Source organism: Oncorhynchus nerka, linkage group LG14 (genome assembly GCF_034236695.1).
Source record: "Oncorhynchus nerka isolate Pitt River linkage group LG14, Oner_Uvic_2.0, whole genome shotgun sequence".
In the NCBI taxonomy this organism is placed as follows: domain Eukaryota; kingdom Metazoa; phylum Chordata; class Actinopteri; order Salmoniformes; family Salmonidae; genus Oncorhynchus; species Oncorhynchus nerka.
In genome coordinates, this window is record NC_088409.1 from 65,610,841 (window position 1) to 65,627,086 (window position 16,246).

Below are 16,246 nucleotides of genomic sequence, written 5' to 3' on the forward strand. Positions count from 1 at the left end.
CTTAACCTGTAATCTGAGCCAGCCAGCTTTACTTAACAGAGGGTTAGAAGAACAAGCCCTGGGCTACAATATGTTCACTAGAGATATGAGGGGGAAGCACAACAACAGTGGAGCCTCCATTTGCAATGCACAACACCCACATCTCACTGGCTTTCATCTGAAAATGCCACCGTGCCTTCCCTCTCTGGATTCAATGATTAGGGAATTAAGCCTAATAAATGCAGGCCTGACAACATCAACAGCTGACGCAAACATAGGAAATGTGGCGTCTCCTGTTCTTGCATTTTTTGTTTGCTAAGAATGTAGTCTACTAAGGGACAAAGTATACAGACAGCAGGCATTCCTGGGGTTTTAAAGTTTGAATGGCACAACAAATCCAGCAGCTTTTCTCCTTTTCTCTCATACCATGTAACAGGACCTGGCTGGTAGTGCAAGGCCCTGGGCTATAGAGAATCACAACTGGGTACAAATAGCATTTGTTTTGGTTTTCAAATACTTTGAGCATTTGATCGACCCTGCCTGGAGTGCCATACCGGCAGGTTTACACTTTTGGGACTATACAATTGCCAGACAGTGCTGCTTAAATACTTGGAAGAAAATACTATTTGAACCCAGGTCTGCAGAGAAAGTATACTGTATGTTCTCTCTATTCCCACCACCTCACTTCGGGCATGTTTACTTTTTGCAGACTGTCTCTTTGATACTGTTAGAAGTTAAGCGACAGTCAACATAATCGCTGTGTCATTCCACCAGACTGAACATAGTAGGCCTACTGTCTGGCTAGGTTCAAAGAGCCTAGACAGATTTATGTTGCTGTAATAGCTCGGGGGCGGCGGGTATCCTAGTGGTTAGAGCATTGGACTAGTAACCGAAAGGTTCCTAGATCGAATCCCAGAGCTGACAAGGTAAAAATCTGTCGTTCTGCCCTTGAACCCACTGTTCCTAGGCCTTCATTGTAAATAAAGAATTTGTTCTTAACTGACTTGCCTAGTTAAATTTAAAAAAATAAAAAACCATGGTGTTTATCTGTACATAAATCAGCATGACAGTGTTGCAACCTGCACATTATGGGATATTCTGATCTTATGTTCAGTGACTGGTTGCCAGGGCTTTGCTTTCTCCAGCAAATTGCTAGTATGTTTTTTGCAAGCAGAGCTAGTTCCTAAAAATAGCTTTAATGGTGGAGCACCCCAACTTCTAATGCACCGTTTCAGCACCTCACCTCTAATGCACCGCTTCAGCACCTCACCTCTAATGCACCGTTTCAGCACCTCACCTCTAATGCACCGCTTCAGCACCTCACCTCTAATGCACCGCTTCAGCACCTCACCTCTAATGCACCGTTTCAGCACCTCACCTCTAATGCACCGTTTCAGCACCTCACCTCTAATGCACCGCTTCAGCACCTCACCTCTAATGCACCGTTTCAGCACCTCACCTCTAATGCACCGTTTCAGCACCTCACCTCTAATGCACCGCTTCAGCACCTCACCTCTAATGCACCGCTTCAGCACCTCACCTCTAATGCACCGCTTCAGCACCTCACCTCTAATGCACCGCTTCAGCACCTCACCTCTAATGCACCGCTTCAGCACCTCACCTCTAATGCACCGCTTCAGCACCTCACCTCTAATGCACCGCTTCAGCACCTCACCTCTAATGCACCGCTTCAGCACCTCACCTCTAATGCACCGCTTCAGCACCTCACCTCTAATGCACCGTTTCAGCACCTCACCTCTAATGCACCGCTTCAGCACCTCACCTCTAATGCACCGCTTCAGCACCTCACCTCTAATGCACCGCTTCAGCACCTCACCTCTAATGCACCGCTTCAGCACCTCACCTCTAATGCACCGCTTCAGCACCTCACCTCTAATGCACCGTTTCAGCACCTCACCTCTAATGCACCGTTTCAGCACCTCACCTCTAATGCACCGTTTCAGCACCTCACCTCTAATGCACCGTTTCAGCACCTCACCTCTAATGCACCGTTTCAGCACCTCACCTCTAATGCACTGTTTCAGCACCTCACCTCTAATGCACTGTTTCAGCACCTCACCTCTAATGCACTGTTTCAGCACCTCACCTCTAATGCACTGTTTCAGCACCTCACCTCTAATGCACTGTTTCAGCACCTCACCTCTAATGCACTGTTTCAGCACCTCACCTCTAATGCACTGTTTCAGCACCTCACCTCTAATGCACTGTTTCAGCACCTCACCTCTAATGCACTGCTTCAGCACCTCACCTCTAATGCACTGCTTCAGCACCTCACCTCTAATGCACTGCTTCAGCACCTCACCTCTAATGCACTGCTTCAGCACCTCATCTCTAATGCACTGTTTCAGCACCTCTACTCTTCTTTGAGCATGAAGTCCCCTCTTTTGTTTTGAGCCATTTCTATGCTTCACGTTATTAAGTTTTGTTTATGCGTCTTGTACTTTCGGTTTTGTACCTCAGCTGAAACAATATTTTTGGTTATGGAAAATACATCTAACAGCGGTTTAGATGGTACAATGATTCTCTACACTATACTAGCTTATTTTGTCACAAATTGAAATTAGGCAAACTAACATTTTAGCAACCAGAAAACGGCAGAGCGATTTCTGCATAGTGCAACCTTAAAAATATATAAATTCCCTCAGTTTATGAGCCTCAAACGGTCTCCGTAGATGTCATTAACTGGCTCCCCCGGGGAAAAGGCACGACTGAGGCAAGGTGTTACTAGAGATTTCCTAGAACCTTTAATGCACATGATACAAAGACCTGGTGGCATAGTCGGAACCCGTGGAGAGGAGGCGAGGGCGACTCAGTTGGCCCACACGGAGTGTGGATCTCCAAGTTGGCCCACACGGAGTCCCACTCTGATCCTGCAGCTTCCGATCCCTGTAGGTCTAAGTTACTGACTGGTTCCAATAACAGCATACTGTAGCATATGGCTTCCAATCCACTGTCTATTAAACACATGGCTGTTTATGGTCTAGCTCCCACTAGTCTAGTGCATTGACACTCATTATGTGACACATAGAATTCCAAGAGTTTCCTTGAGTTCCACAACCAGCATCCACACAACACTATGTAGGTCAAATATACACTGAACAAAAATATAAATGCAACATGTAGAGTGCTGGTCCCCTGTTCCATGAGCTGAAATAAAAGATCCCAGAATTGTTCAAGACGCACTAATAGCGCATTACTCTCATTTTGTGCACAAATGTATATATTTTTTCAGTATATGTAGGCCACAGACCTAATACTAAACAATATCTGCAACGCTTTATATAGTATAAGCAGTGAGAATAATCAGAAACGGGTTAAAAGCTACATACATCTGAATAGAGACAACTGGTCAACCGATTTCAAAGATTGTGTTATAGATTTCGATTATTCAATTAGACTCCCTCATAACTAAGTTGTTTAATTAGTTGTATAAAGTTCACCATGTTCAAGAGTTTAAAAACAACTATCAATTATGAAATCAACCAATCAATGAATCAGCCAATGAAAATTCAATTTGATTATCTACAGTACAGCAAATAAAAGTCAGCAAATCCAAGTGGGCTACTTACTCTCATTGTGGACATGTGAAAAGGCACAGCTCTAGGAGGTCAGTGAGGCTCATTGAAATCACACTCAAACAAATCCAAGTCTCTCTCCCTGAGACAGATGAACAAACACAAGCCTTCTACAGAGTCCCACCCTCAAACCCTTCCACTGTCTCCAGACCTGTGTACACAGGGAGGTGTTGGGCTGACAATGAAAGACCTTTAGTGCCCTCAATAAACAACAAGCCTCTGACTCACATTCCTACCTAGTGTACATACTGCATGTTCTCATTTCCGACCTATTCAGATGGGAGTTTAATTCGATGTTGCCTCAGCGTTGAGGTAGCGTTGTGCGGTAGTAGCAGGTCCAGCTTGCTAATAGGAGGAACATGGACTGGATTTCCCAGCCAAACTAGAGACTTATTCCATATGGGCCTCTTTCCTTATCTGCTAAAGCGTGACTAAAGGAATAAGCTCAGCCACAAGCCTAAGCCACATCCAGAGTCTATCTGCTCCATAGGAAAATACTTTATGAGAAGTGAAATACTGACCCATAGCAGGGTCCATCCCTACTATGGCCAACCTGGGATTTGAACCCACAGACCCAGAAAAGCCTAGGTCCAGGTTGACAGTACTGCTCTATAGTCAAACTGGTTGCAATTCAGGAGATGGCAGTTCTTTCCACCAACGTTCCAATTAGCCATGACTCATTCCTGGATATTTCACGTTGTTCTGCTATGTTTACGGAGTCATTCTTCCTCCCACCGCCATTTACAATTGGTCAAATTGTGACCGCACAACACAAACTCGCGGCAAGCGCTCTATGCATCATTAGCTTTCCTTATCATATTAGCAGAATGTATTTAGCCTGTTAAGCTAACCGAGTGGAAGTGACGAAACGAGTAAATGAAGTGTACAGTTAAGAAAGTCAAAGAAGATAACGCTGCAGTAAAATGTCAGGGTAATTGTTTGGCATGTGAGAGATCTGGAAAAGAGTCTGGAGTGAGGATTAATGGCATGGAGTCGGCATCTTACAGAAAGTGATTGATGCTCCTCGTTGGGACATTCCGGCACACTCATTTCTAGCCAGCTTTTTCCAGGCATTCCCCGAGCACCGGGACTCGGTCTTTCCCTCACTCTCGCAACATCCTCTTCCTTTGAGTAAGTCAGTATCTTTCCCACCGTGCCACTCTCCCTAGCAATTAAAACGACTAAGCCTATTCTTTGAATCCAAGCATCTCTTCCTCATTTTTGCCTTCTTTGAATCAGTGATGTGTCAGTCTCTCGCTCTTCTTTCTACTTTATTTCTGTTCCTCTTTCTCTCTCCGTCTTCTGTCCTTCTTGCTATGCACTTCTGCATCCTTTTCCCAGTGAGCAAACTAGTTACAATGACGTCATTATGACGCCTTTTCTGATGGCATGGTCAAATTACACCGAGTGTGCAAAACAACACCTTCCTAATATTGAGTTAAACTCCACCCTTTTGCCCTCAGAACAGCCTCAATGTGTCAGTGCATAGACTCTACAAGGTGTCAAAGCGTTCCACGGGGATGCTGGCCCATGTTGACTCCAATGCTTCCCACAGTTGTTTCAAGTTGGCTGGGATGTCCTTTGGATGGTGGACCATTGTTGATACACACGGGAAACTGTTGAGCGTACCCCGTGTTCAAAGGCACTTTGAACATTCTTTTGTCTTGCCCATTCACCCTCTGAATGGCACACACACACACAATCCATGATCTTTAACCTGTCTCCTCCCCTTCATCTACACTGAGTGCTAATTGGAGCGGCAGCTTCAAACAGCCACATGGAAGACTAGCCCTCCAGCAGCATGTTGTGCTGTCCCAAATGGTACCCCATTCACTATATTCTGTAGTACACTACTTTTGACCAGGTCCCATAGGGTAAAATAGGGTGCCATTTTAGAAGCTAACTAGCTTGACAAACCTTTCCAACCCCTGGGTACTGCATAAGCCTTACAAATAGATATGTGCTAGCCTATAGGCTAGTTCTATAGGGCAGCAAATGTGCGTTGTGCCCGACATCCACTCCACAACATCTAAAAGGCAAAACAATGCACTACAGGAGTCCATGGAAGCACCAAGTCTACACCACCATACAACTAGAACAGCTTTTCTGATACTGCAGCATGCTTTATACGATCTTCATAAGACCAGGTTTGGCCAGGTGAGGTTGAACTAACATACGGTCTCTCTCTCGTGCTCTCTTCCTCCCTCTCTCAGCTGGGTCCGTCTGAGAAGACAGAACCCACTGGCACGGCAGGATGTCGACTAGCTAAACTCAGACCTCACAGCTACACAGCAGAAGAATGACCCCTGACCTCCAAGCATTTACACCCTCAGGTTGGAGTTCACTGTGGCCTAGGTTGTGTTCATTAAAAGGGTCATTTCACTCAAATAACAAAATCACATATTGGTTTCCTTACAATGGAAATTATTCCCCCGTTTCAGTCTGTTTGGTTCCTAATGAACACGACTCTAGAGTCAAGACAATCTCTCAGTGACAGACGCAGGTGTCTTGAAGCTGACGGTGTTTGACTGTGAGTGAATAGGATGCCCTTTGAAAGGAAGCGTAAGAGTTTCATGGTATGTTTCTCTGGGAGAATTGAATCAACTCAAGTAAGATCATTTTAGCACAACTATTGTTAATTCAACAATACAGACTTGGAGATCAGGCCTAATGTAAAACGTTGCTTCTACTAATGTAATCTAGCTGTGCATGTTGCGCAAATCTCCTAAGTCTAAAAACGGTTTCAAACCGTAAAAAGCATGGAACAAAACACACCCACCAACTTCAGCACACGCAGGAACACACACTCCTGCTGGTCCCTGCTCTGTCCCGCTCTGTGTGCTTCCGATCCGTTTCCACTGAGGACTTTACGTCAATCTATTACTGGTCCTAGATCAGTGTAGTATGTACAGTAAACTGTGGCTTTACTATGGTTCTATTGCTAGGTTCTGTTCTCAGTCATTCACCTCACGTTTGAACCGAGCTCAGATGGAGATCCTTCCCCTGTCCTCAGGCCAAGTGGGAGGGGCTTAGAAACTAGGGAGAGGGGTCAGAGGTATTTGTTTACAATGCTCTGGTCTTGAGACTTGTTTCTGCACTCCCTTGGGAGACTGTAGAGATGGAGCTCTACTAAAACAGAGTAAGGTGAGAATACCAACTCTAGTGGAAAGACTAGCCTTTCTTAGACAACGTTTTTGTTTTTTCTTGTTAAAAATGGCTGAACTTTCCTTTTTTCAGACAAAGGTGTCCTCTCCTAGGGCTGTGACAATTGTGGAATTTTTGGTAACAATTAATTGTCATGAAAATGGCTGCGGTTACTGGCATTATTTACATTTGTATAAAAACAAAATGTTTTGCTCTTGTAATGCATCTTTGAAAACTCGCTACGAGGGAATACAACAACAGCTTTGGTGACACCTGTCTCAAAAACAAATGTTTTGATCGCTTGCAACTTTTGGAAATTATGGGTCTCCACTCAACCGTGCCGATCTGCTTGTAAAATAATTCACCCAATTAAACGTAAAAATTTAAAACTGCTATTGGGTAAACTTTATCTACTTGAATATAAAGTGGAATCCCCCTTCATCTAAAATGAATGTATTAAGACGGTTATGACGAAAACATCTTTCAGTTCACGGTTATGCCCAAAATTGTCAGTTTACATGATAATTGTGACAGCCCTATGACCTCCCCCTTCCCTGAATGTTCTCTGAATGCAGATAGCCTGACATATCTTCGTGCCCCCATCACATGCCGTCTGAAACAACCAACGACTGCTTTAAAACAGCATGGTAGCGTGTCGTATTTGGAAAATCGTGACAATGGGGCGGTAGAACTGACACAGAGAACCTACACACAGACACGGAGCATATTTACACAGACTAGATGAAAACAGCGTCCCTTCAAAAGGAGTCTGAATGAGAGATTTGCCACTGACCCAGATTATCTATGAAGTGAGTAGACAGTATCTTCCCCCACCCTTTCTCTCACTCTCTTTTCTCAATCCAGCTGTGAGGATCACTATAATCTGCCCATGCTAGTAAACTCGATACCCACCGTGCTTTAAACCCCGCCACACACACACGCACGTATAAGCCTTCATGGATGGTTCATATTCTAGGCCTAATGGTAGTTAGAATTATAAAGTCATATACTGGTAGAACTACAAAATATTAAAACACCATTAAAATCAACCCCAGCTGCTTGACCACAGAACTAGACCAGTGACAGAGAGGCCATTGTTCTCGGTCTAAACCTAGGCCATGCTGCCCCGATGACAGGACGATACGGGCGAGAATATGTTTGGTGCGCTGGGTATATTTGGTGTGCTAATCCATGTGAACACTGACAAGGATGCCAGTCATGCAGAGAAGACCTCGCTCTCTCCCGTGAAGAGGCGACCGCTCTCTCTGACATCCTCACCGACTCTGAAATGTCTTTCCCTTCGATGGAAATTCTTCCCGGACAGAATTGCACAAGAGACAGGGAAAGAGAGGGGCCGAAAGAGACCGACGTAGAGAGGAAATAATGCTCTCAAGGTAAAGCAGTGTAGAAACTTCAATGAAGGTCTTAAACTCTTCGGGAGAACAAATATTTCCCCTCGAGCTAGAGAGAACTAACAATAATAGTCTAAATTGTATCCGTGCACATTTTGAGATAGTCAGCTGAAACAAATGTGGCTATTTTTGTTTAGCTACGTTTAGAAATGTCCCTGCGAGCATGACGAAACGTCAGAATTATAAGGTAATGGAATATGTGGTGTCGTCATACTTGGACCACTCGTTACAACATTGAGGTCATCTTCAGTAGACTGCCGTTTTCATAACCCTGTCTGTCTGACAGTCAGCCAGTGACGAACGCCATATGCCTAGTGTGTTGGCCAAGGCAGCGCTTCACTAATCAACCATGTATAGCACTACAACTCAAAGGCAGCTCAGATGTGAGAAATTATCTCCTTAACTGCCTGGACTCCTACATGACATAGAGCTCACCTCTGATTGGCTGGCAAAAATAACATCTTAAGATACCGTTTCACTGGTTTATGTGACACACGATACTTGGATGAAAGAGAATAAAGGCGCTGTATAAACATTGTAAACAGATGGTATGAATGACGTCGTCCCTGGTGAACACTTGTGTTTTCTCGGGCCACAGAACACATAAACGTCTTCCCAGATCACAGAAATAATTGAGTATCCTTGGTACAGTAAACAAGTCCTATGTGTAAACAGCGCTGTTATTTTATCAGGACGCCAGAGAGCCTGTGCTGCCTCTCTCTGCAGGGATAGATAGCTGTACCCAGCATACCCCTTTGCTTCAGGCATGACACTGATCCCCAGGGTCTGACTGACTGCATCCGGAAATAACTCAGCGACAAAGGGCAGTTAGTTACCCCTGGCCTGGCCGGACCTGCAGCATGTTGCTGGGAGACTGACAGACTGACTTCTGACAGACAGATGGACAGACGGCGAGCAGGCAGACAGACAGACGGTCCTTGGGTACAGAAAGTGTAGCAAATATTGCCTTGATGAATGGACTGTAAATTGCCCCCCACCTCCCCTCCCCCCATGCCCCTCCAAAAGAAATGACTGTGCCAGTCACATGGCGACGTCCCCATCCACCCCCCCCACTGGCAGCTCCAGTGAGAGACACTGAGGACCTGTGTCACGCTTGGCTCGCTGCACTGCCTCTCGCCGTCTCTCACCACGGCAGGAGTCTAACGCCTTCCACTTACAAGGACCTTATGTCATGGTTAGCTCTGCACAGTTCGGTCTGGGTCTTGTTGCTGGATCTCAAAGACCAGGACAGAACAGAATCTTTGGGTGGATTTAAACGGATGCTTTAATACCTCATGGTAATAATGGTTACGGGATCCAAATCCTTAATTCAGTGCTGCATGAGCTGAGCACACCTGGGTTCACAATGAATGCATATAATACTCGTACTCCCCTCTTGATCTCGCAATGAAAATACTAGCATACCAGTTGCAAAGCTCATATGCCAGGGGCTTAATCTTGTTATAAATGGGATAGCTAGCTCATTAAGCTAAAGCCTAGGCACTAAGCTAAAGCCTAGGCATTTGCTCAGGGAGCTAATGCAAACCTTCTGGCTTCAGACTAGTTTACTAATCACGCAGGCATTACGTAATTCACCAAACCACCCCTCTTACATTTTGAAAGTCCGACCTGCAGGTGACAAAGTCTCTACAATCTGTCCACATTCGTAGTACCTCCCTTTCTAAGTTACATTACTTATCTGCATGGTTTATGTACAGTGGTGGGAAAAGTACCCAATTGTCATAATTGAGTAAAAAGATACCTCAATAGAACATGACTCAAGTAAGTCACCCAGTAAAATACGAGTAAAAGTCTAAAAGTATTTGGTTTTAAATAAGTATTACTAGTAAATGTAATTACCAAAATATACTTAAGTTTCAGAAGTAAAAGTATAAATAGTTTCAAATTCCTTATACTGTATTAAGCAAGCCAGACGGCACCATTTTCTTGTTTTTACAGATAGCCAGGGGCACACTCAGCCATCATTTGCAAAAGAAGCCTGCATGTTCAGTGAGTCGGCCAGATCAGAGGCAATAGGGATGACCAGAGATGTTCTCTTGATAAAGGTGTGAATTAGACCATTTTCCTCTCCTGCTAATCATTCAAAATGTAACAAATACTTTTGAGTGTCAGGTAAAATGTATGGAGTAAAAAGTACATTATATTCTTTAGGAATGTCGTGAAGTAAAAGTTGTCAAAAATATAAATAGTAAAGTAAAGTACAGATACCATAAAAAAAACTCCTTATGTGGTACATTCAAGTATTTTTACACCACTGCTTACAGTATGTACATTCCCTGTTATTCCTTCTGCTATTTACATTCTGTCCTTTGTCAATATTTCCCAGTCTAATGGCACAAGGTTAAGACCAAAAGTCGTTATGGTTCGCTGTAATAACCATCATTTCAATTGAAACCCCATCCATACAGAGAGAATCGCAAATACAATTGAACTGATAGGCCTAAAGGTTGGGGGATCTTGTTGTCCTTAATCAAAAAGGAACTATTATTAACTTGATCTAGATTTGAAAATTGCCTTCTTCCTGACAATTGCTTTTCTCGTTGAATTGAGAAAGACATTTCTCTAACATTTAGGGCTACAGCCTATTCCAACACATGGGGGTGACAGAGGAGACAAAGACAGATTGTGTCCATTCTGGGATTGCCAGACATGGTTTTACTGCTGTATAATGGAAGTAATGCTCCTGTTGGGAACCATAGGGTAGCCCAGTATACACAGAGAGGCTAGGGCACGTCATTCCTCCTCGACCCTCATTTTGGCAGAAGCACCCTACTCATAGAAATAGAATGCACCCATGACTGTACCTTCATATTGTCATGTTTTGAAGGGGGTTCCCCATTCTAGTCATTCTATTACTACTAATACAAGGAGGTAGAAAAGAGTTTATCACACAGCATATAAAAGCATATAAAAGTATTTTAAGGGTCATTGTCTCAGGCGCTTCATTAGGGACATAAGTCTAAGTCTACTGCTCCCTCCCTCCCTTTAGCGCAAAAGGGACAACTAACAATGGGGTTGCTTTGGAAAAACATGGCCGCTCCGTCACCACACGTCAGCAGTTAAGATAGTTTCACTCCTCGCTTTTCCTCACAAATTTGGACTTCACGGTGCTCTCCACTCCCATCATTTTAGGTTAAACAAATGGTTATCTGGTGATGTGGAGGAACACTTGAGTGGAGACAGACTAAAAATGTTGGTTAAAAAAAAAAAGGCTATAAGCCGAACTACAGCTCAGCAGATCCAGTTGCTAAGAAACTTCAGGTTTTGTTGTTGTTTTTTAGGGTGGGAATTTCACACCCTTTCATATTTTATTTTTATTTGATAGATAGTGGCGTGAGAGACGGAGACAGAAAGACAGAGATTTTTGTGTCAACGTCAGGAGCTGGATAAGGGGCATATTTCTCAGGCAGCCGAGTTATCTCCTTGAGGACCAGTATCAAAATGAATGGTAATTGAATTGACAGCATTACTTCAAATAACTTCTAGTTTGCGATTACCCTGTACCACATAGGTCAATGATGAATTGTGTGGATAGGTAGCCTAACTCAAAGCTAACAGTAGGCTACTACACTTACCAGTCTCTCCATCTCCTGCTCCCTGAGCCTCTCCTCTCTCTGGCGCCGGTGGTACTCCAACAGCTCGTCCTCGTTGTCGCTGATCTCAGAGATGCTGTTTTTCCGTTCCCGCATGCCCGGGTGGGGGCCCCTCTGATCCCGGGGGCCCCCGGACATCTTCCTATGGCCCCTAGGGCTGGCGAGAGGCGAAGAGCCAGGTAGGGAGCCCAGGCTGTAAGCAGGGGAGAGGGCGTTCCCAAAGCTGGCCTTCCTTCCCCCTCCCCCGCTCTCCATCATCATCAGCCCCAAGGTAGGGGAGGGGCTGCGGGCTCGGACCACACTGCCGCCAAACTGGTCCTCCGGGGGGGAGCCGGCCTTGCGTCGGAGCCCGGGGCTCTCCGGGACTCCCAACTTCCCCAATGATGATGGGCTCTCGGGCGTTCTCAACATGGGGATACTTCCAGGGAGAGGCCCCGGGAGAACAGGCACCCCTCTGCGAGCCATGGAGGGGCTGAGAGGGGGGAGCTCCCTCATGCTGCTGCTACCACCGCCACTGAGGTCGAGGTTCCTGTGGGAGAGCCGAGGGCTCTTTGGGGGCTGCAGCGTGAGAGGGTGGGGAAAGGGGTGGTGCTGCTGGAGTGGAGAGCCCCCCTGGATTATGTGGACGATGGGGTCCAGGGGAGGCTGGAAGGCCCTGCTGGGCTGGGATAGCAGCTGTCTGGAAGAGCTGGAGGTGAGGGAGCGGTCCACCTGCTCTCTGAAGGGGCTGGCCGGACGCTCCTGGAGGATGTTGCCCGCTTTCGTCCTGGGACTGGATGGGGAGGAAGACGTGGCGGCGTAGGAGAAATTGGAGGTGAGTCTGGGGTTACTTGGCACTGCGTTCCTGCCCATGTACCCGGCATCGGCTGATGCAACAGATAGGTGGGTCAGTCTGGGGCTCTCTGAACCCATCACCCCTGGGCTGTCCAGGCTCTGGCCTCTGCGGGCCGGCTTGGGGCTCTGGGGGGCCTCCAGGAGACATTTCCTCTGGAGCCTGGGGCTCTCAGGAACCCTCTGCACCCCACCGCCGGGGCTGTAGTTTGTCATTATGGTCCTTGGCTGGGGGATGGGTGGTGTAGTTGTGTAGTTGTAGCTGGATGAGCGGACCGGCACGGGGGGCAGGGATAGGTCCTGGGGGTCCAGGCAGCCGCTGGGAGAAGGGCTGGTGTAGCTGCCTGCGCTGCTGGCCGCCGAGGGAGAGGACAGAGGGGAGAAGGGCGGGGAGGTGTTCTCATAGCTAGAGCCCACTGACATGGCCCCCGGGCTGGTGGGAGGGGAGAGGAGGTGGCGGCCTCCTCCGTTGACCATGGGGGACAGCGGGGAGTGGGGGATGGGGTGGTCTGGATTTTTTGAGTCTGAAGAGGAAGGCTGGGGATCATCCATGACTAGGGAGTCCATGATGTCCTGGAGGTCCTTTTCGATGGAGCTGACGATGGCACTATGCTCGGAGCGTGGGACTCTCTCACCGGGGGCTGGGTGGTGTGACTGGGATGCTCCTGATTGATGGTTCCCATTGACCAGGCTCTTTGAGTCTGTAGGGAAAACAGAACTAATATCACTCACTAGGCTATACTATGAGTGAAGACTATGACCACTGCAATATATACGGTTAAAACATTTTTTTTCAGTATGGTATATCCCTGAAAACATGACAAATAGAAACAGACATGAGCTCTAAGAGCTGAATAGATAATGAGATGATATTGAGAGAATTGAATGGACCGTAAAGTTAATAAATGGACTGTATCTTGCGGTTGCACCACCACTCATTTATATAAAGTGCCTTGTTACTTTTATTATAGAACCTAAGCCTTTAGCACAAGTACCTTCAATTGGCTTCTATGTTTTATTGGTTGGTTGGTTGGTTTAAGCCATCAATTACCTTCGAGCGCTTCTAAATTTAAACCTGCCCACTGCCCAACTTAATCCACCCAAATCACAATTTGCATGAAGAAATGCTAATGAGAAAAAGGAAAGAGAAGAGAGAGAAAGATACAGAGCGGCGACAGAGACCAAGAAAGAGTGAGAGAAACAGGGGGAGAGATTGAGAGAAACAGGGGGAGAGATTGAGAGAGAGTGAGAGAAACAGGGGGAGAGATTGAGAGAGAGTGAGAGAAACAGGGGGAGAGATTGAGAGAGAGAGAGCGACAAAGGCAGCAAAAGACAGGCTTTGGAAAGATTGAGGGGAAAATGTGCCAGTAGAACTCAATTCCTGTGTGGCTGGAGAGCAGCGCAAGCAAGGGCACAGTAGTAATTCAATCGAAATCGCAGGCAACCCTCAGTCTCCCCATAATGTCAACGTTGTAGATTAGGGAGCACAAGGGGACATCCAGGTGTAATCTATGGTATTAATATGATATGCTAATAGGCTGCAATCAGGAACAAGCAATGTGATCATTTGTATGATGGCAGGTAAGCCTAGCGGTTAGAGCGTTGGGCCAGTAACCGAAAGGTCGCTGGTTCGAATACCTGCGCCGAAAGGCACTTACCCCTAATTTGCTCCAGGGGCACCGTACTACTATGGCTGACCCTGTAAAAGAACATTTCACTGCACCTATCTGATGTATGTGAAAATAACACTGCTGGGTTTTTCATGCTCAACAGTTCCCCGTGTGTATCAAGAATGCTCCACCACCCAAAGGACATCCAGCCAACTTGACACAACTGTGGGAAGCATTGGAGTCAACATGGGCCAGCATCCCTGTGGAACACTTTCGACACCTTGTCGACTAGACAAATTGAGGCATGTTCTGAGGGCAAAGGGGTGGGGGGGTGCAACTCAATATTATTATTTTTGTTTATGTTTGGTATACTCAGTATATATAAACAAATTATTGAGATCATGCATCTTTGGCAACTCTTGTATGTGGAAATATGTACTGTATGTGGAAATATGTACTGTATGCATGTGAATATGTATATGATCATATTTCTGTAACATGGACATCATGCACATGTCAAATATGAAAGCCATTCCAAATACAGCTCTGTTTCAAATAGGGTACTTTCAGTCTAGAATAAACAAGCTACTGTGTATCAATGCAGTAAATAACCACCTTTCATTTTGATTTCTATTCATAAATATGACCTCATAGCCCTGGATGATGAAGAGGCTTTACAAATAATGCATAAGCACTATTTGTTCAGCAAAGAGCTGGGAGTAGGCTATCTGCCTGGTCTTTCTACAATGACTCAACCAGAGTTCTTCATCTGCCAAGCAGAAAAACTATTCAAGCATCATGTAATTTTGAGTGACAGCGCGACCACCATATGGCCCCAATACATGTTGGTGTAAATTACAATTATATGGATATTTTGTCGGTTACTTGGTTATTCATTTTCCCCGTTATTTTTTCATCCCAGAACAGGCCACATGGTCGTAGGATGTCGCCAGCATTTCGATTGTCAAACGTCTCAGAAGATGAATAGACCCACAATGTCAAAAACGTAGAGAATGACCGTGAAAATACATTAGTCTCTGTCCCTGGACAGCGGTAAATATGAATAATTATCAGTACTTACATGAATGGGCAAGCCTGCGAATAAGATATAATGACTTTTAACCCAGCTAAAAAAACAAACGCTGGAGCCGGCATTTCTACCTCAATAAAGCTGCATTTACCGAAGCCTGTCGTAGCCTACCCGGCTCTCCGCACCCGGGAAGGTTGACAGAGTGATATTCCAGCCGGGTTTCGTGTGCCAGGCGCCGCTACCCTGCTAGCTCGCTCCCCCTCCCTTCCCTGTCCACCGTGCTGATGTGACAGCCTGGTAGTTTACCGGGGCGGGAACTATGGCGTCTGTTTTTCTTCTTAAAGGGGCAGTGCAGTCAAAAACGTGTTTTATATATATTTCCACACTATGAGCTTGGAATATTACTGTGAATTTGTCTAAATTCTTATAATACATTTTGAGTGTAAGAGCAGTTTGAAAAGACTGCCTAAAATTTCAACTAATTTTGTATAAGTGAGCTTCAATGCCATACAACTCTCCTTCCGTGGCCTCCAATTGTTCTTAAATACAAGTAAAACTAAATGCATGCTCTTCAACCGATCGCTGCCTGCACCTGTCCGCCTGTCCAACATCACTACTTTGGACGGCTCTGACTTAGAATATGTGGACAACTACAAATACCTAGGTGTCTGGTTAGACTGTAAACACTCCTTCCAGACTCACATCAAACATCTCCAATCCAAAGTTACACCTAGAATAGGCTTCCTATTTCGTAACAAAGCATCCTTCACTCATGCTGCCAAACATACCCTTGTAAAACTGACCATCCTACCAATCCTCGACTTCGGCGATGTAATTTACAAAATAGCCTCCAATACCCTACTCAATAAATTGGATGCAGTCTATCACAGTGCCATCCGTTTTGTCACCAAAGCCCCATATACTACCCACCACTGCGACCTGTACGCTCTCGTTGGCTGGCCCCGCTTCATACTCGTCGCCAAACCCACTGGCTCCAGGTCATCTACAAGACCCTGCTAGGTAAAGTCCC

At 45.7% G+C, this 16,246-nt stretch overlaps 1 protein-coding gene across 16 annotated transcripts in view; it reads right to left on the reverse strand.

Annotated features, from left to right (window-relative positions):
- LOC115141261 (pleckstrin homology-like domain family B member 1) overlaps positions 1–16,246 on the reverse strand; it is a 109,114-nt gene that overhangs the window by 27,584 nt on the left and 65,284 nt on the right. For 14 of the 16 annotated variants that reach the window (XM_065000288.1, XM_065000282.1, XM_065000281.1 and 11 more), the window contains one exon: positions 11,728–13,277. In XM_065000288.1, coding sequence (XP_064856360.1) covers positions 11,728–13,277 — 1,550 coding nt within the window. The other 2 variants (XM_065000294.1, XM_065000293.1) reach the window with 2 other exon arrangements.